The following is a 23,537-nucleotide window of genomic DNA, read 5'->3' as shown; positions in this document are numbered from 1 at the left end:
TCCACACACAGCGCAAACAGCGTCCCTCCGGCGCTGGAGAGGTTACTGCGGGAGAGTGGGGAGTAGGGGGGTGGGGTGGGGTGATTGGGGGGAACATCTCATGGCTGCCTTCTCCAGATAAATAACAAGTCTTGTGTACTAGCGCTGAGCCCACACAATGCAGCCGTAGCGTCCACTCCCCCCTGCTGTATCGGGCGTCACTCTGTCAGGGGTGTGAGGGCTTGTTGGGTGGCTGGGAACACATTGGAGCTGTAGCGCAATGTAACGGCAATGCACGCCGGGTTTTCATGTCTAGAACCTGCCAGACATATTGGGGCATATGTATCAAAGCTTGGAGAGTGATAAAATGAAGCGAGAAAAAAGTACCAGCCAATCGGCTCCTGTCAATTTAGAGGCTATGGGTTCTATTTACTAAGCCTTGGAAATAGTTCAAGTGGAGAGAGGTAAAGTACCAGCCAATCAGCTCCTAACTGTCAATTTAGAGGCTGTGGTTCTATTTACTAAGCCTTGGAGATAGACCATGTGGAGAGAGATAAAGTATCAGCCAATCAGCTCCTACCTGTCAATTTAGAGGCTGTGGGTTCTATTTACTAAGCCTTGGAGATAGATCAAGTGGAGAGAGATAAAGTGCCAACCAATCAGCTCCTAACTGTCATGTTACAAGCTTGTGTTTGAAACATGACAGGAGCTGGTTGTCTGGTACTTTATCTCTGCCCAAGTTTTGATACATATGCCGGCTTGTCCGCTGCGATATCATGGGCGACACACGTGGGTAGTGTCAGGGGCTCTGTACCAGCTGATTTTGCTTCTTAGCGGAATTCCAATCCCTTATACTCTTATAGCCGGCATACTGAATATCGCCCATTATATGGGGCATAGGGGGTCATTCCGACCCGATCGCTCGCTGCAGTTTGTCGCAGCGATCGGGTCGGAACTGCGCATGCACCGGCGCATGGCAGCTTTTGTTGCCTAGCGATCGCCTCTGAGACAGAGGCGGTCGCTGGGCGGGAGGGGGCTGTACGGCGGCGTTAAGCCACCGTTTAGGGGGAGCGGCCCGGCCAACGCAAGCATGGCCGGACCGTTGGGGGGGCGGGCTGCGACCGCTGCGGCCAGTGGCAGCGACAATTAACTCCCGGCCAGCTGCAGGAGCTGCGCTGGCCGGGAGTTACTCCTCAAATACAAAGGCGCTTTTGTATTTATGCAGGGGGGGGCGGCACTGACATGCGGGGCGGACTAGCTCTGTGCTGGGCGTCCCCCCGCATGTCAGTGTAAGTGATCGTAGCTGTGCTAAATTTAGCACAGCTACGATCAACTCAGAATGACCCCCATAAAGCGGATTCTTATTCATGCAATGGTGAAAGTATCGCCACCTCCAATATTACATATCGCTCTATAGCAGTCGGTACAGCGCAATGGGCATTTGGGCGCAGAATCAGGCCCACCGCACATACTGGATGGAAGAGCGCACGTTCCCAGGGAGTGGCATGGGAGAGACACACAGTAAAGAATGCACACGGAGCGTATAGTCACTGTGATCCGTGTCAGTCTTTGTGCAATGTAACAAGTAAGCAGGTTCATCGCTGAGAGCACAGAAAGGGAGTCAGAGCCAACCAGGAAACAGATCTGGGCGCAGGAGAGAAGCATTGTATAATATGAACCACGTGGGCTAGTGTTAACTCCTTCAGTGACTGGTGCACAGCAGGCAGAGACCAGGGGGGTAATTCAGACTCGATGGTAGATGTGCACGATCACTTTCACTGAAATGCGGGGGGGACCCAGAACAGGGCTAGTCCGCCCCACATGTCTGGCTCGCCCCCACCCCTTCCCCAGCACAGGTATATAAGCATCGCATGGCGGCGATGCTTATGTACCTGAAGAACAGCTCCCTGCCTGCGCAGCTCCTACGCGCTAGCAAGGAGTTACCCACGGGTCGCAGCAGCTGCGTGTGATGTCACACAGCCGCCGCCCCCCGCACACCTGCGTTCCCCGGACCGCGCCCCCAAAACGGCAGCCCAGTGCCGCTGGCCCGCCCCCTCCCGCCCAGGGAACGCCTCTGCCTGTCAATCAGGCAGAGGCGATCGCTGGGCAGAGATGCCGATCGCATCTCTGGCGTGTGCCGGGGCTCTGCGGCACCTGCGCATGCGCAGTTCAGACCTGATCGCCCACTGTGCGAAAAGAAGGCACAGCAGCCATCAGGTCTGAATTAGCCCCTAGATCTCTTTAGGAGAACACAGAGAAAAGCCTTCAGTCATTTCCAGTCCTGCAGAACGCTCCGCTATGACGTGCAATGTGCTCTGCAGACATTTCCTGGGCAGGAACCACCTACACATAACGCCCAAGGTCAGCGCTGCGTGAGACTATATGGAAAACAGGAGCTAAACTTCCAACAGATTAACCAGTATGCAACTGAAAAACCGAGTCGACCTATCGCTCTATAGCAGTCGACCTTCAGTGGTCGACCTAATGACTGCCAACCTAAGTTGTGTCGACCTAACAACCGTATCCTGAAAAACCAGTAGGAACAAATGTACAGGGCCAAATTATCAATGGGGCAGGTGGAGCTATAGGCCCATCATTATGACAGGACGATGATCACCGGCCGCCAGCTGGCCACATGGTCGCCCATAAATCACAAGTATTAAAACTCTATTTCTATTTACCTCACATGATGATGCTATTTTTTTACTTTTATATATTTAGGGAGACATTTGGGGCGACAGTGTAGGGTATGTACACGCCCACACATCACTGGCCACACCCACACCGCACTGGCCACTCCCACACAGCACTAGTCCCAGGCTTATGTGGCCATTAATTCTGCCCTGATAATACAGCAACAAGGCATCTCCTGTAAGTTTGCTGACTGCTCTGGGCCCGTGTCGGAGGCCCAATGGGTTCTGCCCGCTAAGGCCACAGAGGCAGTGAACAGGCTCCGCCGGGGGCATGACTAAGCACTGAAAATGTTCCACTAAGCAGATGGTGCGCTCTGAGGGGGGTTGTACTTCTTTCCCACCATGCCTGGCTGGGCCCATGCTGGACCCCCCAGACAAGCCGGCCCAGGAAATCAGTACCTGCCCCACCCCCCTCTTCTGACCGCTTCCGGTGTGAAAGATAGATAGTGTCTAGTTAGACAGTCAATAGATAGACACCATATGTTAGACAGACATTAGGTCGACAGGGTCAAAAGGTCGACAGGGTCAAAAGGTCGACATGAAAATGGTCGACATGAAAAAGGTAGACACCATGTTTTTTTGCATTTTTGTGGTTTGTGTGGATAGTTTTGTCATCTGGGACCCCCAGTTGTAGATAGGCATACCCTCGCGGGGCTCCCTGCGCTCTCCACGCTTCGGGCATGGTGGCTCGCTGCGCTCGCCACAAGGTTTATAACCAACTCTATGCCGACATGGATAGAGAAAGTATGAAATAATCCAAAAACATGTTACATAAAAAAATAAATGTCTATCTTTTTTATGTCGACCATTTTCATGTCGACCTTTTGACCATGTCGACCTTCTGACATGTCGACTTTTTGACCTGTCGACCTTTTCCATGTCGACCTTTTGACCATGTCGACCTTTTGACCCTGTCGACCTAATGTCTGTCTAATATATGGTGTCTATCTATTGACTGTCTAACTAGACACTGTCAGATAGGCTTCTGACCACACACCCTGGCAGTTTAAGGCTGGTGAGTTTCCATATTGGAACCGGACCCTTGTATCTGGAATATGGGCCCAGCAGCAGGGTAAGGCAGTATGGGGCCAGCTTAACTCTATTTACAGCGTCCCCTCCGGCACGGGGTGTGTGGCTCAACTTAAGGGCTGGTGTGTAGGCGTGATGCGCTAAAATGGGGTGGTGTGGTCGCGTCATCGTAGTCAAGCCCCCTCCTATGCAATGCCGAGAGTACCGACCGTACTGGCTGCGGGAGACTTGCCCACTTTTCCAGGTTGGCCGGGAGCGCCATCCATTTTTCGGGAGCCTCCTGGTAGTTCCAGATCTGATGCCTCCACCCCGCTTACCTGAGATATTCCTGCTCTTGAGCCTGTGCCATGTAGTCTACAGGGTCAGACTGGCCCACCGGGGTGGGGGGGGGAGGGGAAATGCCATGTACCTGATGACTTCTCCCTTATGGGTCAGGTTCCAGATCCTGCACTTGAATGATGCATTATTACTCTATTAGGGGGTCAGTAACTTGGCGGAGCAGGACCACGGACTGGTGACTGGCGACACCCATGGGTCTACCACTCAACACTGCGGGAAGATGTGTAATGTGTGTATTCTTACAGATTGCAGGGATGTAGTTCCATTCTCTCAGAGCTATAGGTCCAGCTGAACACAGGGGTGTGCAGGGAACGGTAGGCCACACAAGCAGCCTGTGATACCATACGTATGACATCACTGCGACCTAATGACCTTTTCTGTTACCAGGAGCCTTCTTCATCCCCTACCTCATCTTCCTCTTCACCTGCGGGATTCCGGTCTTTTTACTGGAGACGGCGCTGGGTCAGTACACCAGCCAGGGGGGTGTGACGGCGTGGAGGAAAATCTGCCCCCTCTTTGAAGGTTGGTTTGGTCCGTCCCGCTCTTGCATTCAGCTTTTAGTTTCACACGACCTGACAGGGCAGGGAAGCCATAGAAACCCAAACACTGGCAGCCGATGAGAAACTCTATTCAGGCCACAGTTATCAATCAGAAATCGCAAGCCTTCAGAAAAAAGGGACGGCAGCGCCGGGGTTAATTTCCGCAACAGGCTTCGGCAACCTGCTGGGACTTGTAGTGCCACAAAAGATGGAACAAGTGCATGTTGCGTTCCTCGTCTCCAGCGCTTCTGTGTAGTAAAACATGTCAGGAAAGAGCAATTTATTACCGTTATTGTAAAAAGGACAGTTCCCCGCTGCGTCCTTCACCATCAAAGCATGATCCTCTCTTGTGCGTTTTCTCATGCAGTCTTTCTGCACATTGTACCCTCTGGATACACTTAGTTACGCCAATAAATGGAAGTTCCCCTACAGTCTGATTTTATTCCCATCTTACCTTGGCTATGAACCATACAGTACTGAGTGAGCGGCAGGGCTTCATCCCCCTGTGTAACAGTGCCACCTAGTGGAGCACACACAATTTGCAGGCCGCCATCCCCAAATTTCTTTTGTGGCCGATACACAATATATTGTGGTTTGTGTGACTTGAAGAGGGGAATGGATTGCAGAGCCGGTCTTAGGCATAGGCAAACTAGGCAAATTCCTAGGGCATTTGGTATGCTTAGGGGCACCAGCAGCTTCTGCTGATTAAAATGATATGCGGCATGCCTATATTCTGTGTGTGACTGCGGCTGTATCTGCATACGAAATGCTACATTACAGTGTATTCCTGGAAATCACTGTAATGTAGCATTTTCGTATGCAGATACAGCCGCAGTCGCACACAGAATATAGGCATGCTGCATATCATTTTAATCAGCAGAAGCTGCTCGTGCATCCTAGCCACATAGTAATGCAAATAATATGATATATTTTCATAAACAAAAGGCGCACAACGTTAGCAGAGCTGCCAGCTGACTCATGCCAGGCATGTCCTGCAGAACTAGCAGCGGTGCTAGGGGGCACCAGCCAAAATCTTGCATAGGGCATCATATTGGTTAGGGCCGGCTCTGGATGAAGGTGTTATGTTACGTTAAGAGAAACTGAGATATTTAGAATTAAAGATAAATTATTACTGACTTAAGAATTAAACATAGCACTTTTATCCACAAAATATATCACTAATTAATCTGCCAACATTTACACTTACATATGACCTGTGATCCCTAGGACCAGAGCCAGCCCTAACCAATATGATGCCCTAGGCAAGATTTTGGCTGGTGCCTCCTAGCACCGTTGTTAGTTCCGCCTCTGACCCTGTGCCCCTCTCTCAGCACCATCATGACTCACCCATAGCAGTCCTCATTTTGGTGATCCTACCCCATGTATTTTAAATAGGAACAGTGTACACATTCAGCGCACAGCTCAAAAAGGGTGTGTTCTTGCTGGCCACACAATAGTACCCCCAGTTTAAATTACGCCACACAGTAGTGCAACTTTATTCACATTTTATCATGCGATAGTGTCCCTTATTCACGTTACTTCACACAGTCATACCACTTTACCTTATATACATTACTCCTCACAGTAGTGCCCCTTATTCACATTACATCACACTGAATTGCTCCTTATTCACATTACACCACACTGAATTGCTCCTTATTCACATTACATCACACCATATTGCGCTTTATTAGACCACACAGTAGTGCCTTTTCTAGAAGTTATGCCACACAGTAGAACACCTTATACACACAAGGCCACACATTAGTAATCCATTTATACACATAATACCACACAGTAATGCCCCTTACACATGACACACATTACTAATGTCCTTATAAACATAATATGCCTTACACATTATGCCAACCTTTATTAAAGCCCTTATACACATAATGACACACATGGTGCCCCTTACACATATGCCGCACATTATTAATGTACTTATACAGATAATGACACATATAGTACCCCTTACACTTGTGCTGCACATTATTAATGCATTTATACTCATGACACACATAATGCCCCTTACACATGGCATGTGTGTAAGGGGCATTATGTGTGTCATGTGTGCCATGAACACTATTGCACAACCTTTCCACCTGCACACAGCACTCACACGGCCGCTAACACTGTGACCTCTGCTTGGATACAGATGCGTCCTCATATATCTTGCCTCAATGTGCCATGCAGCAGGAGATGCCTGGCGTGAGTCAGCTGGCAGCTCTGCTAACGTCGGGCGTTTTTTTTTTAATGAAAATGCGTCTTATTTGCATTACTATGAGGATAGGATGCACAAGCAGCTTCTGCTGATAAAAATGATATGCAGCATGCCTATATTCTGTGTGTGACTGCGGCTGTATCTGCATACAAAATACTACGTTACAGTGATTTCCAGGAATACACTGTAAGATAGCGTTTCGTATGCAGATACAGCCGCAGTCACACACAGAATATAGGCATGCCGCATATCATTTTTATCAGCAGAAGCTGCTTGTGCCCCTAGGCATACCAAATGCCCTATGCAATTGCCTATCTTGCCTATGCCTAGGACATAACAGCTTCATCCATTACAAACTAGTTTTTCAGAAAGTTCCTACATAACACATTCATCCATTTTCCTCTGCATTTATCACATTGCTCTCTGAATGACGCCAAGGAGAGACTGCTAGGGTCCCTATGGCTACGCGGATTGGACGTGGCAGTAGGGACGCAGGCAATGTGTTTTTGTGCTTAGATGATTGCAGCTGACACCCTGCAAATGGCCATGATACGTCTGCCTTTTTGCTGCCACTCCCTGTAACCAGCCCCAAGTGGTCACTTCCTGTCAATCACTCTGCAATGAAATCCTCCCTGCCGGCGGAATCGCAAAGGCACCGTAACACATGCGCAGATCACAGTACATGCGCAGTCCCCCCATAATCGCTCAGTTGCGTGATAACCGCCGTTATGAATCAGGCGCTATGTGCACTGGGTTACATTACTGGTCTCTGCTTATTCCTCATCAGGTATTGGCTACGCTTCACAGGTGATTGAGAGTTACCTGAACATCTATTATATCGTCATCCTCGCCTGGGCGCTCTTTTATCTCTTCAGCTCATTTACAGCTGAGCTGCCCTGGGCCAATTGCAACCACACCTGGAACACAGGTAAGAATTGTCAGCACACCTGGGAGAGGGGTAAGAGAGGGTTACCCATCTGCCACACAGGTAGGAGAGGTAACGCCCCTGACCACAGGAAATACACGGTCATACAACGGAAACATAGGTAGCAATAGGCAACACACAGTACCTGTAACACAGGTAGAAATGGGTAACGTAAGTCAGAGAGGTCACACACCTGAACACATACACCTGTAACAGCTAACATGCCTCTGACACAGGTAAGAAAGTAGCACACCTGGAATATATGGAATAAAGGGTAACTGCTGCTGCTGGTAAGGCGTCACACCTGGGCACAGATCAGAGAGGTCACGCTACAGTATATAACTGATACAATTGTAACATATTCAGAACAGTAGAAATTCGATCAAACAGAAACAGCGCTATGTATATAAAAATATCTACTCCCTTGTTCGAATGAGTTTCTTGTTATCTTCACAGGTGAGGATTCAATTAGCATGAAAAGGAAAAGACAAAATACAAAAAAATAGTGTGATACTGTTAACAATATTGTACAATATTTCAACACTTATTGATGAATCCCTGGGGTTTTGTCACCACCACTCATATATATATATGTATTATCGGGGTTACCCCCTATGTGAAGCATTCACACTTGAGTGTTGATAAAATGAACTAGAGATATTATAGTCCTATGATGATATTCCACAATATTCTGGAGTTTCTTTGACACCTTTCTGGAGTTATCCCACCACCTGTGTATAACTGTTGTTGGGGTTACCCCCTTATACAGAGCACTCACAAGAAGGGGTTATATTACAAGACTTTCATAGTATCTCTTTCTTTAATAGAATCCACCATACAGGAAAAATGTGTCGGGGTTCCCCCCTCTACATCCAACTCACTGTGGTTCTCTTGGCTTGTTTGCATATAGTATACACCTCAGGCGTCTTCCTCATTAATTTCACATCCGCTTCGTTATTTATGGAAAGCAATCACCACCAGGTAGTATAAAAACAACAAGTTTTATTCCACAGAATTGGAAATATTCTCCAAAGCACACGAGATATTCAATAAAAACACATAAAAATTAACATAAAAAGGTGACCATTTCTTGTCCAGTTTAGGGGAGACTTAATTCCCTAGATGTTATATGGATCCCAAAATTGGGGAAAAAAGTCTCACCGCTTTTCCAGACAGGTACACCATGGAAAGAAGAAGTCCCACCGACGCGTTTCGATCATATGGAGGATCTTTTTCAAGGTATGAGGGACTCCTGTATAATCACAGATATTTATACCACTACTACAATCTTTCCACCAATGGCCTGTTAGATTTAACCAAGAACCAGCATTTTTCCAATTCTTGGTTAAATCTAACAGGCCATTGGTGGAAAGATTGTAGTAGTGGTATAAATAGCGGTGAGACTTTTTTCCCCAATTTTGGGATCCATATAACATCTAGGGAATTAAGTCTCCCCTAAACTGGACAAGAAATGGTCACCTTTTTATGTTAATTTTTATGTGTTTTTATTGAATATCTCGTGTGCTTTGGAGAATATTTCCAATTCTGTGGAATAAAACTTGTTGTTTTTATACTACCTGGTGGTGATTGCTTTCCATAAATAACGAAGCGGATGTGAAATTAATGAGGAAGACGCCTGAGGTGTATACTATATGCAAACAAGCCAAGAGAACAACAGTGAGTTGGATGTAGAGGGGGGAACCCCGACACATTTTTCCTGTATGGTGGATTCTATTAAAGAAAGAGATACTATGAAAGGCTTGTAATATAACCCCTTCTTGTGAGTGCTCTGTATAAGGGGGTAACCCCAAGAACAGTTATACACAGGTGGTGGGATAACTCCAGAAAGGTGTCAAAGAAACTCCAGAATATTGTGGAATATCATCATAGGACTATAATATCTCTAGTTCATTTTATCAACACTCAAGTGTGAATGCTTCACATAGGGGGTAACCCCGATAATACATATATATATATATATATATATATATATATATGAGTGGTGGTGACAAAACCCCAGGGATTCATCAATAAGTGTTGAAATATTGTACAATATTGTTAACAGTATCACACTATTTTTTTGTATTTTGTCTTTTCCTTTTCATGCTAATTGAATCCTCACCTGTGAAGATAACAAGAAACTCATTCGAACAAGGGAGTAGATATTTTTATATACTTAGCGCTGTTTCTGTTTGATTGAATTTCTATTGTTTGCATTGTGTGAAGTGATTGGTGTATCACTTAGATCTACGGTTTGGCTGCTTTGTATTGCGCCCAGTAAGAATCTCCAAATTTTTGTTGAAAGTATATTCAGAACAGTGTCTGCTGTGTCTTAACGTTTCACCCTTTTGTCCCTCAGCAAACTGCGTCGATGACCTCAGACTTTCCGAGAACTTCACTGCGTCGCCGAACGCCACATCCCCTGTTGTGGAATTCTGGGAGTAAGTGATCCTGCAGCACGCAGTCCTCATATACAGTAATATTTCCCATATTGTGTTAGGAATGGGCAGTCGTCCAGCACTGATATCAGCCGGTGTTACCGCTGCTGCGTCTCCGCTGTATACAGGACTGTCCTCTCTGTAACCGTGTGCAATCTGCTGATCCCGCATGTCATTCATCCTGTGCCTCTCCTGCTGCTGTGTGCAGGACATGCTGAGACTTGTAGTTCTACAGCAGATAGTGTGCCTGTAAATATACAGTACACTTCTATATATTTACCGCTAGGAATCGAGCGCTGGGTCTGTCTTCTGGGATTGATAAGCTGGGTCCTGTCCGCTGGGAGCTCGCCCTGTGCCTGCTGCTGGCCTGGATCGTATGTTACTTCTGCATCTGGAAAGGAGTGAAGTCCACTGGAAAGGTGAGTCCTGAGGCGGAGAGGTATATGTGATGCCTCGCACCTCACAGCATTTCACTCCTTTCACATTAGACTGTGGTTCAGGGGAAGTTACCGCATAGACCCCATGGCTTACAAATTAGATTCTAAGGGGCCCAATTATCATTGATTGCATTTGCAATATAATATCCCGGGACCGGGTGTTCGTTATATATAATATCCCGGGACTGGCTGTACAGTATGTTATATATAATATCCCGGGACTGGGTGTACGTTATATATAATATTCCGGGACTGGGTGTACATTATATATAATATCCTGGGACAAGGTGTACGTTATATATAATAACCCGGACCTAGGTGTACGTTATATAATATCCTGGAACTGGGTGTATATATATATATATATATATATATAATATCCTGGGATTGATTGTACATTATATATAATATCCCAGAACTGCGTGTACATTATATATAATATCCAGAGACTGCATGTACGTTATATATAATATACTGGGATTAGGTGTACATTATATATAATATCCTGGGACTGGGTGTACATTATATATACTATCCCAGGACCAGGTGTACAGTATGTTATATATAATATCCCAGGATAGGTGTATGTTATATATAATATCCCGGGCTTAGGTGTACGTTATACATAATGGTCCTAATTCAGAATTGATCGCAACAGCAAGTTTGTTAGCAATTGGGCAAAACCATGTGCACTGCAGGGGGGGCATATATAACATTTGCAGAGAGAGTTAGATTTGGTGGGTTATTTTGTTTCTGTGCAGGGTAAATACTGGCTGCTTTATTTTTACACTGCAATTTAGATTGCAGATTGAACTCACCACACCCAAATCTAACTCTCTCTGCACATGTTATTTCTGCCTCCCCTGCGGTGCACATGGTTTTGCCGAACTGCTAAAAAATGTCCTGCTGCGATCAACTTGGAATTACCCCCTAGGTGTATATTACAGGTTGAGTATCCCTTATCCAAAATGCTTGGGACCAGAAGTATTTTGGCTATTGGATTTTTCCGTAGTTTGGAATAATTGCATACCATAATGAGATATCATGGTGATGGGACCCAAATCTAAGCACAGAATACATTTATGTTTCATATACACTTTATACACACAGCCTGAAGGTCATTTAAGACAATATTTGGAATAATTTTGTGTATTAAACAAAGTTTGTGTACATTGAGCCATCAGCAAACAAAGGTTTCACTATCTCACTCAAAAAAAATCTGTATTTCGGAATATTCCGTATTTTGGAATATTTGGATATGGGATACTCAACCTGTATATAAAAAATCCCAGGACTAGGTGTACAGTATGTTATATATAATATCCTCGGATAGGTGTACGTTTTCTATAATATCCAGAGACCAGGTGTACATTCTAATATAATATCTCGGGACTAGGTGTACTTTATATATAATATTCCGGTAACAGGTGTACGTTATATATAATATCCTAGGATAGGTGTATGTTATATAGAATATCTCGGGACTGGGTGCACTTTATATATAATATTCCGGTAACAGGTGTATGTTATATATAATATCTCGGGACTGGGTGTACTTTATATATAATATTCCGGTAACAGGTGTACGTTATATATAATATCCTAGGATAGGTGTATGTTATATAGAATATCTCGTGACTGGGTGTACTTTATATATAATATTCCGGTAACAGGTGTACGTTATATATAATATCCTAGGATAGGTGTATGTTATATATAATATCTCGGGACTGGGTGTACTTTATATATAATATTCTGGGAACAGGTGTACGTTATATATAATATCCTAAGATAGGTGTATGTTATATATAATATCTCGGGACTGGGTGTACTTTATATATAATATTCCGGTAACAGGTGTATGTTATATATAATATCTCGGGACTGGGTGTACTTTATATATAATATTCTGGAAACAGGTGTACGTTATATATAATATCCTAAGATAGGTGTATGTTTATATAATATCTCGGGACTGGCTGCACGTTTTATATTATCCCGGTACTAGGTGCGTGTGCTGACCGGGTTATTTACTAATAGTCCCCAAACTGGCCTAATATGACTGTGGGCGTGAGTCTGCCATGTCATTATATTGGGCGGTTGCTTTTCAGCCTGTATGGTAAATCATGCCGGGCGATGACCACGTTGATATTTGTACAGTCACTGACCCCTCATCCCTTGCCTGTGAGCGAGCTGTAATCCGTTCCACCATAGCTGCTCAGGGCTGTCCGGATGTGGCCCATCTCAGGGTATAAAGCAGTAACCTGTGAGCAGCCGTCTCCACCTATAACGCCTGAATGTCAGAGAACTGGAGCCGTGCTTTTCATTGTTTTGCAGTAATCATTGGATAACTTGTTATACTGCCCCCTTGTGCCAGGTTGTGTATTTCACTGCCACGTTTCCCTACGTGATGCTCATCATCCTGCTGGTTCGAGGGGTCACCCTTCCCGGAGCGTACGAGGGGATTGTATTTTATCTGAAGCCAGACATCTCCCGGCTCCAGGACCCTCAGGTGAGGTGGGTCATGGGCAGTGTATAAGAATTTTATGTTCCCCTGATTCCTAACATGGGCAGGGGTGGGGGGAGTACCGTACATACGTATTTCTGCCCCTACGTGTCCACAGTCACACCCTAACTTACCATACTGTATTCAGCGGATAATACTTTTTTTGTTTTTTGGTGATGTCTGTGACCCAAACCCAAATTAGTCCTAATATTGCCCACCACAAAGCGAACACCAGTATCCCCATCCCGAAGCTAAACCCTTATCTGCCCCGGTATCAGTAATAATCCGGCTTGCCGGCTTATTCCTGTCCTGTCTGGTTTTCTTTCCTCACTGTACGCATGGCCACATTCAGGCCCACATGGCTCTGGCCACACCCGCACAGCACTGGCCACACCCACATAACAGTGGTCACGCCCATGCAGCACTGGCCACAACCACATAGCAATGGTCATGCCCATGAGGAACTGGTCACACCCACACAGCACTGGCCACACCCACATAACAATGGTCACACCCATGCGGCACTGGCCACACCCAGACAGCAATGGTCATGCCCATGAGGAACTGGTCACATCCACACAGCACTGACCGTTCCTCCTCTCATTCTCACAATAGGCCCTTGACCATTTTCAGCCCCAGGTCCATGTGGCCCTACAGAAAACAATATAATATCAGCTAACCTGGCTAACGTTAGTAGAGTGTGACTCCATGCAACATCATAATTGGTGGCGTTATGGGGCAGTGACGCACATCACAGATAGTGTCAAAGCTTTGTACTGCTTGTCCATAATTCAGGTCTGGATGGATGCTGGGACCCAAATCTTCTTCTCGTATGCCATCTGTCAGGGTTGTCTGACGGCGCTGGGAAGCTACAACAAGTACAACAACAACTGCTACAGGTAATGTTACTCCAGGCTGCACTAATAAAAAGTGATATCATTGATGGCTTTAGAGACGTGTTTGGCATGAGGTGACGGCTCTCCATATATTTGTCCCATGTTCCCATAACCCACACACATCACACCTGTCTACTTGTCTATGCAGCTCTTTCCACCCTAGGACAACGTGTCTGTCCTTTCTTCATCTGCAGAGACTGCATCGCGCTATGTTTCCTGAACAGCATTACCAGCTTCGTGGCTGGGTTCGCCATCTTCTCCGTTCTGGGGTTCATGGCTCAGGAGCAGGGCGTCCCTATCTCTCAGGTGGCCGAGTCTGGTAAGTTGAATGTTTCCCGTCACTAGACTTGCTAATGGATGGTGACCTGAAATCAGAGTGACCAGGGACCTGAGTGACACCACAAGCAGTGGAGAAGGAATGGTTGGCTGTGGACGAGACCTCCCTGGTGATGTCTGGGAGATCGCCACAAAGAATGGACGTGGCCACAAGTGTGATGTTTGTCTGAAGGATGCAGCCATACAATGTGGTAACCTCAACTGCTCCTTAAAGCAAACCTCATCGTTATTTTCATTGTGTCTCTAGACATTTCCAGAACTCTATTTTCTTCATACCATCACAACGCTCAACAAACCTCTGAAGTCACTCTTTGGAGTATATTTACTAACAAGCAGAGTTCTTGGTGCCTCACAGATGTCTTCTCCGTTGCAGGTCCTGGGCTGGCTTTTATTGCCTATCCGAAAGCTGTGACAATGATGCCGGTGTCTCCTCTCTGGTCCTGCCTCTTCTTCCTCATGCTCATCTTCTTGGGACTGGACAGCCAGGTATTGGTGGACATTGTGGTGATGGGAATTGGGAGCACTATGTGTTAGTATTGCCTATGCTTGAGCTGGGCCTTGTACTGAGTAGTCATTCTGGTTTCGACCGATCGTATCTGTTACCGCCCTTAGGGCTTGATTCAGCAGTGCACGCTAACTGCACGCAATGCTGGTATTCACACAGTTTGCCGATGTTGGAAATACTGCACATGCGTCCAGATGGTTACTCTGAGAGCTGCAGAGTGAGGCAACTTTGGTGGGTGCTTCTGGGTGGTAACAGCGGTGGGGGTGGGTAGCCAGATACTGGTGTAACGCGGTCAGCGCCTACGTCCAAAGACACACCGACACAGCTGTCCATGTTCAGTCAGATAAATTTCACTTCCATGGGGCGTCTTAATGAGTAGAATGGTAGATTAGCACCACAGCTGGTGGACATCTCAGTAGGAAGCCCATCGGACACAGCATTTCAACTGCGCCCACCGCTAGGGCCTTAGTCTCCAACCTCTCACTGGTGACCGTCCATAATTTTCTTCACTCTCTGGGGTGCTGGCTGAGGTTGTCCGAGATGGGAGGTGTGTCCTTAGTACACTGTGTCGTATCTGCAGGCAGTTGTAGCTAGGGTTACCAGGGGATGAGGCCTCTTATTGACCAATTCCAGAAGGTGAAGCCAGTGGCAGCAGTTATCATAATGGGCCTCAGCTACCACAGTGGAGGGAGCCAAAGACCAACGAGCAGAGGAACAGAGGAAACAGGATGAGTGTGGGGGATGGAAGACAACATTGTACAAATACATTTATCCTTACTTCGACATTTTTAATAATTCCAGTTGTCCATTTGTGACAGTATATTTTATCTTTAGTAACTAAAAAAATAAATAAAATTACCAGTAAATTAAAACTTTAATTTTTTTGCTAAAAATTCTTTATCCAAAATCTCCTGAAGTTGCAATTCTGCATGAAGTGTGGTCAGGTGTGACATTACCTGACCAATGAGAATATGATACCGTTACATGTTGTGTTACACACGGATGCCTCTGTTCTCCCCGTACAGTTTGTCTGTGTGGAGAGCCTGGTCACGGCAATCGTAGACATGTTTCCGGAAGTGTTCAGGAAGAAGTACCGCCGGGAATTTCTCATACTGGGAATCGCAGTCATCTGCTATCTGCTGGGCCTCATCCTCCTAACTGAGGTAAGGGTGCGGCGGGCAACACTTGTCAAACATTCCTGCTATAATTATATATATATATATATTATATTAAAGAGCTATATTACCTATAGGGTTCTTTATGTTTGATTAAATGTGTTGCCGTTACTTCTCATATTGTACAGAGAAATACAGACTATATCAGTTTGTAGGTTCATCCGGACTTTGCTTGCTCTTCTTCCTCCGTAGGGTGGGATGTACGTCTTCCAGCTCTTTGACTATTATGCAGCCAGTGGGACCTGCCTTCTCTGTGTCGCTATCTTTGAAGTGGTGTGCGTTGCCTGGGTCTACGGTGAGTCCAAGGAACGTTTAGATACCAGGACTGTAGCTTCCAAAGGACTTGGAAATGGCCATCAGCTGTAATGCTTCATGTTCCTTTCCAGGCGCTGACCGTTTCTATGACAACATAGAGGATATGATTGGCTACCGGCCGTGGCCAGTGATAAAGTACTGCTGGCTAGTCACCACCCCCGCAGTGTGCCTGGTGAGTTATTATTCGGGAGCTCAGGGGCCCGGCGGCCTTTGCTAGTTGGGACCTGTGACAGCCACAGATGGGAGGGATCCAACACTGGGATTAAAGTGACTTCTGATTGAATTTATTCTTGTTTAAATCTCCCATCTGGTTCCTCCCCCGCAGGGCACCTTTCTGTTCTCCCTCATCAAGTACACGCCCCTGAAGTACAATAACCGCTATGTGTACCCACCTTGGGGTTACGCCGTTGGCTGGCTCATGGCAATCTCATCGATGATCTGCATTCCTGTCTACGCCGCCTATATCACTCTGAGGACCAAGGGTCCATTTATTCAGGTAACATCTCTGAAAGGGCTGGGATAATTCGGGAGGTTCCCTTATCATAGATCCATTTTCCATTTTCAAGGATGATGTGTCTTCCTTTCAGTTATTTTATTGATGTCTTTACGTTTATTTGTGTTAATGTTGCAAAATATAGGACCTAATTCTGAGTTGTTCGCTCGGTAAAAATCTTCGCATCGCAGCGATTTTCCGCTTAATGCGCATGCGCAATGTCCGCACTGCGACTGCGCCAAGTAAATTTGCTATGCAGTTAGGAATTTTACTCACGGCTTTTTCATCGGTCTGGCGATCGTAATGTGATTGACAGGAAATGGGTGTTACTGGGCGGAAACAGGCCGTTTTATGGGCGTGTGGGAAAAAACGCTACCGTTTCCGGAAAAAACGCAGGAGTGGCTGGAGAAACGGAGGAGTGTCTGGGCGAACGCTGGGTGTGTTTGTGACGTCAAACCAGGAACGACAAGCAGTGAAATGATCGCAGATGCCGAGTAAGTCTGGAGCTACTCTGAAACTGCTACGAGGTGTGTGGTCGCAATATTGCGAATACATCGTTCGCAATTTTAAGATGCTAAGATTCACTCCCAGTAGGCGGCGGCTTAGCATGAGCAAATCTGCTAAAATCCGCTTGCGAGCGAACAACTCGGAATGACCTCCATAGTTCATTGGAAATTGGACACTTTAATAAGATTAAAAACACACTCCGTAATGTTAAAAGCAATCCAGCTGCTAGGTCAAAGAGCCAACTGGACAGACTTTATCCAGTGTGGCCAACCGGGTACGGCAGAGCATCAGGGTCATGCAGTATTGCGCCTGGTCAGCTTCAAAGGCAGTCAGATTTTGTGGCTGGTGCACATGTTGTTTAGCAATTAGGGTCCCAACTATCTCTATAGTTAGTGGAAATTGATATATTAATATGTATATTTGTACCCTATGTAATTATATCATGGCTATATCCTGACAGAGGCTGAAGCAGCTGGTCACTCCGCACGCTGACCTCCCACAGCCTAAGAAGTATAGCTTGGACTGCAGCAAGCCCTGGAAACGTGGGGCATTGAGTGTGGAAGCAAGAGATGGACTCATCATGCCGGACAAAGAGACGCGGTTCTGATGGGGCTACAACATTCATCACAACCCAGGGAGATGTACAACTCTCCATCTAAGCCACAAAGGCCTATACACGCACATCTAGTAGCACCTGGAACCCAAACAGTCTACCTGCCCCAATACCCCACTGTCACGATTCCTATCCCATATACTCCTGACTTATCTCCATCTGTCCAGGCAAGCTGACCTCCAATCCACCTTACTCACGGTTGTTTCTTCTATCCCCATCACACTTATACACCCTGTCTCTGGTCCCTTCTCCAGCACCCTATCTCTGGTCCCTTTTCCTACACCATGTCTCTGGTCCCATCACCTAAACCCTGTGTAATGGTTGCTTCTCCTGCACCCTGTCTCATGGTCACTTCTTCTGTACCTTGTCTCTGGTTCCTGGTCCTGCACCTTGTCTCTGTTCCCTTCTCCTGCACCCAGTCTCTGGTCCCTTCTTCTGCAACCAGTCTCTCGTCCCTTCTCCAGCAATCTATCTCTGGTCCTTTCTCCTACATCCAATCTCTGGTCCCTTCTCCTGCACCCAGTCTCTGGTCCCTTCTCCTACACCCAGTCTCTGGTTCCTTCTCCTGCGCCTAGTCTCTGGTCCCTTCTCCTGCACCCTGTCTCTGGTCCCTTCTCCTGCGCCCTGTCTCTGGTCCCTTCTCCTGTACCCAGTCTCTGGTCCCTTCTCCTGCACCCAGTCTCTGGTCCCTTCTCCTGCACCCAGTCTCTGGTCCCTTCTCCTGCACCCATTCTCTGGTCCCTTCTCCTGCACCCTGTCTCTGGTCCCTTTTCCTGCACCCATTCTCTGGTTTCTTCTCCTGCACCCTGTCTCTGGTTCCTTCTCCTGCACCCATTCTCTGGTTTCTTCTCCTGCACCCAGTCTCTGGTTCCTTCTCCTGCACCCAGTCTCTGGTCCCTTGTCCTGCACCCATTCTCTGGTCCCTTGTCCTGCACCCAGTCTCTAGTCCCTTGTCCTGCACCCAGTCTCTGGTCCCTTGTCCTGCACCCAGTCTCTGGTCCCTTCTCCTGCACCCATTCTCTGGTTTCTTCTCCTGCACCCAGTCTCTGGTTCCTTCTCCTGCACCCAGTCTCTGGTCCCTTGTCCTGCACCCATTCTCTGGTCCCTTGTCCTGCACCCAGTCTCTGGTCCCTTGTCCTGCACCCAGTCTCTGGTCATTTGTCCTGCACCCAGTCTCTGGTCCCTTGTCCTGCACCCAGTCTCTGGTCCCTTCTCCTGCACCCAGTCTCTGGTCCCTTGTCCTGCACCCAGTCTCTGGTCCCTTGTCCTGCACCCAGTCTCTGGTCCCTTCTCCTGCACCCAGTCTCTGGTCCCTTGTCCTGCACCCAGTCTCTGGTCCCTTCTCCTGCACCCAGTCTCTGGTCCCTTGTCCTGCACCCAGTCTCTGGTCCCTTGTCCTGCACGCAGTCTCTGGTCCCTTGTCCTGCACCCAGTCTCTGGTCCCTTCTCCTGCACCCAGTCTCTGGTCCCTTCTCCTGCACCCAGTCTCTGGTCCCTTCTCCTGCACCCATTCTCTGGTCCCTTGTCCTGCACCCATTCTCTGGTCCCTTGTCCTGCACCCAGTCTCTGGTCCCTTGTCCTGCACCCAGTCTCTGGTCCCTTGTCCTGCATCCAGTCTCTGGTCCCTTGTCCTGCACCCAGTCTCGTAGTCACTTGCGTTATCCCCATAAACTTTCTTTGAAGCTGATTATATGCTGTCTGGAATCTGACCCGTTCCTACATGTCTCACTTTTTGGGACTGATTTATCAATGACTGATAAAACATTTGTGATTGATAAAGCTTGTTGTGTATGACAAATGACAGGAGCTGATTGGCTGGAACACCATTTATCATGTGCAACGAGTTTTATCACTCGATGATAAATGGGCCACTTTGTGCCTCCTGTCCCTCACTCTTCTTGTTTCTCTAAACAGACATAATAAGACTAACAGACTCTACCAGAGGTTCCTCGGTTGGGTTCTACCTCATTGGGCCATTGTAGCATGTAAGATACCATGGGAAAGGTGACTTTCTTTCCCTATGTGTCATATTATTAACATGACATGTAATATAGTGTACGTAATTTTGTAGACTTAAAGAATGTGTATTCTGCATAAAATATGTTATTTTCTACCTTACAATGGGTTCCTGTAACTGGATTAGGTGGTGGGCTCGGACAGTGCCCGGTTCTCTGCTGCCTGCAAGACTGCCTGACTCTAATCTGTCACCCTGTACCTCCATATCTGTCCTATCCCTAGCACTGCCCTATACCGCCATATCTGTCCTATCCCTCGCACTGCCCTGCACCGTTATATCTGTCCTATCCCTAGCACTGCCCTATACCTCCATATCTGTCCTATCCCTAGCACTGCCCTGTACCTCCATATCTGTCCTATCCCTAGCACTGCCCTATACCTCCATATCTGTCCTATCCCTAGCACTGCCCTATACCACCATATCTGTCCTATCCCTAGCACTGCCCTATACCACCATATCTGTCCTATCCCTAGCACTGCCCTGTATCGCCATATCTATCCTATCCCTAGCACTGCCCTATACCTCCATATCTGTCCTATCCCTAGCACTGGCCTGTACCTCCATATCTGTCCTCTCCCTAGCACTGCCATGTACCTCCATATCTATCCTATCCCTAGCACTGCCCTGTCCCCCCATATCTGTCCTATCCCTAGCACTGCCCTATAATACCGCCATATCTGTCCTATCCCTAGCACTGCCCTGTACCTCCATATCTGTCCTATCCCTAGCACTGCCCTGTACCTCCATATCTGTCCTATCCCTAGCACTGCCCTGTCCCCCCATATCTGTCCTATCCCTAGCACTGCCCTATAATACCGCCATATCTGTCCTATCCCTAGCACTGCCCTGTACCACCTTATCTGTCCTATCCCTAGCACTGCCCTGTACCTCCATATCTGTCCTATCCCTAGCACTGCCCTATACCGCCATATCTGTCCTATCCCTAGCACTGCCCTATACCTCCATATCTGTCCTATCCCTAGCACTGCCCTGTACCTCCATATCTGTCCTATCCCTAGCACTGCCCTGTCCCCCCATATCTGTCCTATCCCTAGCACTGCCCTATACCACCATATCTGTCCTATCCCTAGCACTGCCCTGTACCTCCATATCTGTCCTATCCCTAGCACTGCCCTGTCCCCCCATATCTGTCCTATCCCTAGCACTGCCCTATACCACCATATCTGTCCTATCCCTAGCACTGCCCTATACCTCCATATCTGTCCTATCCCTAGCACTGCCCTGTACCGCCATCTGTCCTATCCCTAGCACTGCCCTATACCACCATATCTGTCCTATCCCTAGCACTGCCCTGTACCTCCATATCTGTCCTATCCCTAGCACTGCCCTATACCACCATATCTGTCCTATCCCTAGCACTGCCCTATACCACCATATCTGTCCTATCCCTAGCACTGCCCTGTATCGCCATATCTGTCCTATCCCTAGCACTGCCCTGTACCTCCATATCTGTCCTCTCCCTAGCACTGCCCTATACCACCTTATCTGTCCTATCCCTAGCACTGCCCTGTACCTCCATATCTGTCCTATCCCTAGCACTGCCCTGTACCACCTTATCTGTCCTATCCCTAGCACTGCCCTGTACCTCCATATCTGTCCTATCCCTAGCACTGCCCTGTACCTCCATATCTGTCCTATCCCTAGCACTGCCCTGTCCCCCCATATCTGTCCTATCCCTAGCACTGCCCTATAATACCGCCATATCTGTCCTATCCCTAGCACTGCCCTGTACCTCCATATCTGTCCTATCCCTAGCACTGCCCTGTACCTCCATATCTGTCCTATCCCTAGCACTGCCCTGTCCCCCCATATCTGTCCTATCCCTAGCACTGCCCTATAATACCGCCATATCTGTCCTATCCCTAGCACTGCCCTGTACCTCCATATCTGTCCTATCCCTAGCACTGCCCTGTACCTCCATATCTGTCCTATCCCTAGCACTGCCCTGTACCACCTTATCTGTCCTATCCCTAGCACTGCCCTGTACCTCCATATCTGTCCTATCCCTAGCACTGCCCTGGACCTCCATATCTGTCCTATCCCTAGCACTGCCCTGTACCTCCATATCTGTCCCTATTCCCCATATCACTCATATCCCATGCCCCTCACTCCTCCGGTCATATCTGTAGGACTGTCTGATAGCACGTGTTCCCCCTACCGTCCATACATTGCACATCCTACTCAATAGCCCTCACTTATTGCTGTCAGCTGATGGATTGCTGTTACAGAAGTCCACCATCAGGGGGCGATATGCCATCATCACATAGAGATACTGGTTCTCTGAGCTGCAGCATCAGTTTAGATTAGAATAATGTAGATATGAATGAGGTTATTACACTGTGATAGTAAATAACATGTCACGTAACAATCCCGGGCTACTTTGTAGCTAGGAGAAATTAGTTTCCTAAAACTGTCCCTTATTGCTGATGTTTTATGCTGCTGCTGATGTTTCTCTGTGTTATTCAGACTATGATATTTATATGTGAATATTAATGCAAAATCATAGCCTTTTTTTATAGTGCATTAATCACCTACACTCCGGTAAGCAGCCATTTTATGGGCTGAAGGAATAATGGGCCCTAATGCAGCGTGGATCACTACTCAGACTGAGACTGCAATTTTATCAAAACTGCTCCTGCTAAAAATGGCGTGTGAAGAGCCGCCCAGAAACAGTAAAAGATGCGATCGCAACGCTGCGTATGAATTAGTAGAACTGTGATCCATACGCAGAAACCGAGTAACATCGACAGTTGCGGTTAACCCATTCCTACTCAAAATAAAGCAATTGCAGTCACACCGATGCCATGTTTTTCATTGCAGCGATCGCAGCTGACGTCAGATACACGCCCCAAAAACGACCATGACCCGCCTGCTTTCCTGAACCGCTCCACACAAACGCCATGTTGCCTTTCACAAACGGTCACTACCTGTCAATCACTTTTTGGTCGCATTTCACTAGGCCTGAGATTGCAGAGCAATCGCCCTTTGGTCTTTGCACACTTGCAATGTGTTCACAGCGCAGTCTGCCGATAATTGTCCGATTTGGGTTTTTGCAATTTAGCGATCCTTGCTGAATTAGGCCCAATCATAAGAATGCAGCCTATCCAGTCACTAGGAACCAGACCAGTGACATCACTGAGAGTGCAGCCTATCCACTCACTGGGTACAAGTGACATCACTGACAGTGTATCCTATCCAGTCACTTGGAGCCAGTGACATCACTGAGAGTGCAGCCTATCCACTCACTGGGTACAAGTGACATCACTGAGAGTGCAGCCTATCCAGTCACTAGTAACCAGTGACATCACTGAGAGTGCAGCCTATCCACTCACTGGGTACAAGTAACATCACTGACAGTGTATCCTATCCAGTCACTAGTAACCAGTGACATCACTGAGAGTGCAGCGTATCCACTTACTAGGAACCAGTGATATCAGTGAGAGTGCAGCCTATCCAGTCACTAGAAGCCAGTGACATCACTGAGAGTGCAGCGTATCCACTTACTAGGAACCAGTGATATCAGTGAGAGTGCAGCCTATCCAGTCACTAG

At 47.3% G+C, this 23,537-nt stretch overlaps 1 protein-coding gene across 2 annotated transcripts in view; it reads left to right on the top strand.

Moving 5' to 3' along the window:
- LOC134933768 (sodium- and chloride-dependent betaine transporter-like) overlaps positions 1-22,781 on the top strand; it is a 44,877-nt gene extending 22,096 nt beyond the window's left edge. For both annotated transcript variants that reach the window (XM_063929208.1, XM_063929207.1), the window contains exons 3-15: positions 4,428-4,562; positions 7,591-7,731; positions 10,088-10,169; positions 10,453-10,585; positions 12,981-13,115; positions 13,905-14,008; positions 14,200-14,324; positions 14,715-14,827; positions 15,872-16,009; positions 16,214-16,316; positions 16,408-16,508; positions 16,662-16,832; positions 17,797-22,781. In XM_063929208.1, the coding sequence (XP_063785278.1) occupies positions 4,428-4,562; positions 7,591-7,731; positions 10,088-10,169; positions 10,453-10,585; positions 12,981-13,115; positions 13,905-14,008; positions 14,200-14,324; positions 14,715-14,827; positions 15,872-16,009; positions 16,214-16,316; positions 16,408-16,508; positions 16,662-16,832; positions 17,797-17,943 (1,628 nt within the window). In that variant the 3' untranslated portion in view covers positions 17,944-22,781. The remainder of the gene's footprint in view (positions 1-4,427; positions 4,563-7,590; positions 7,732-10,087; positions 10,170-10,452; positions 10,586-12,980; positions 13,116-13,904; positions 14,009-14,199; positions 14,325-14,714; positions 14,828-15,871; positions 16,010-16,213; positions 16,317-16,407; positions 16,509-16,661; positions 16,833-17,796) is intronic.
- The last annotated feature ends 756 nt before the right edge of the window (positions 22,782-23,537 follow it).

Source organism: Pseudophryne corroboree, chromosome 6 (genome assembly GCF_028390025.1).
Source record: "Pseudophryne corroboree isolate aPseCor3 chromosome 6, aPseCor3.hap2, whole genome shotgun sequence".
NCBI lineage: Eukaryota > Metazoa > Chordata > Amphibia > Anura > Myobatrachidae > Pseudophryne > Pseudophryne corroboree.
The sequence above is the reverse complement of the archived record's forward strand: the minus strand, read 5'-3'. Positions and strand labels throughout refer to the sequence as shown.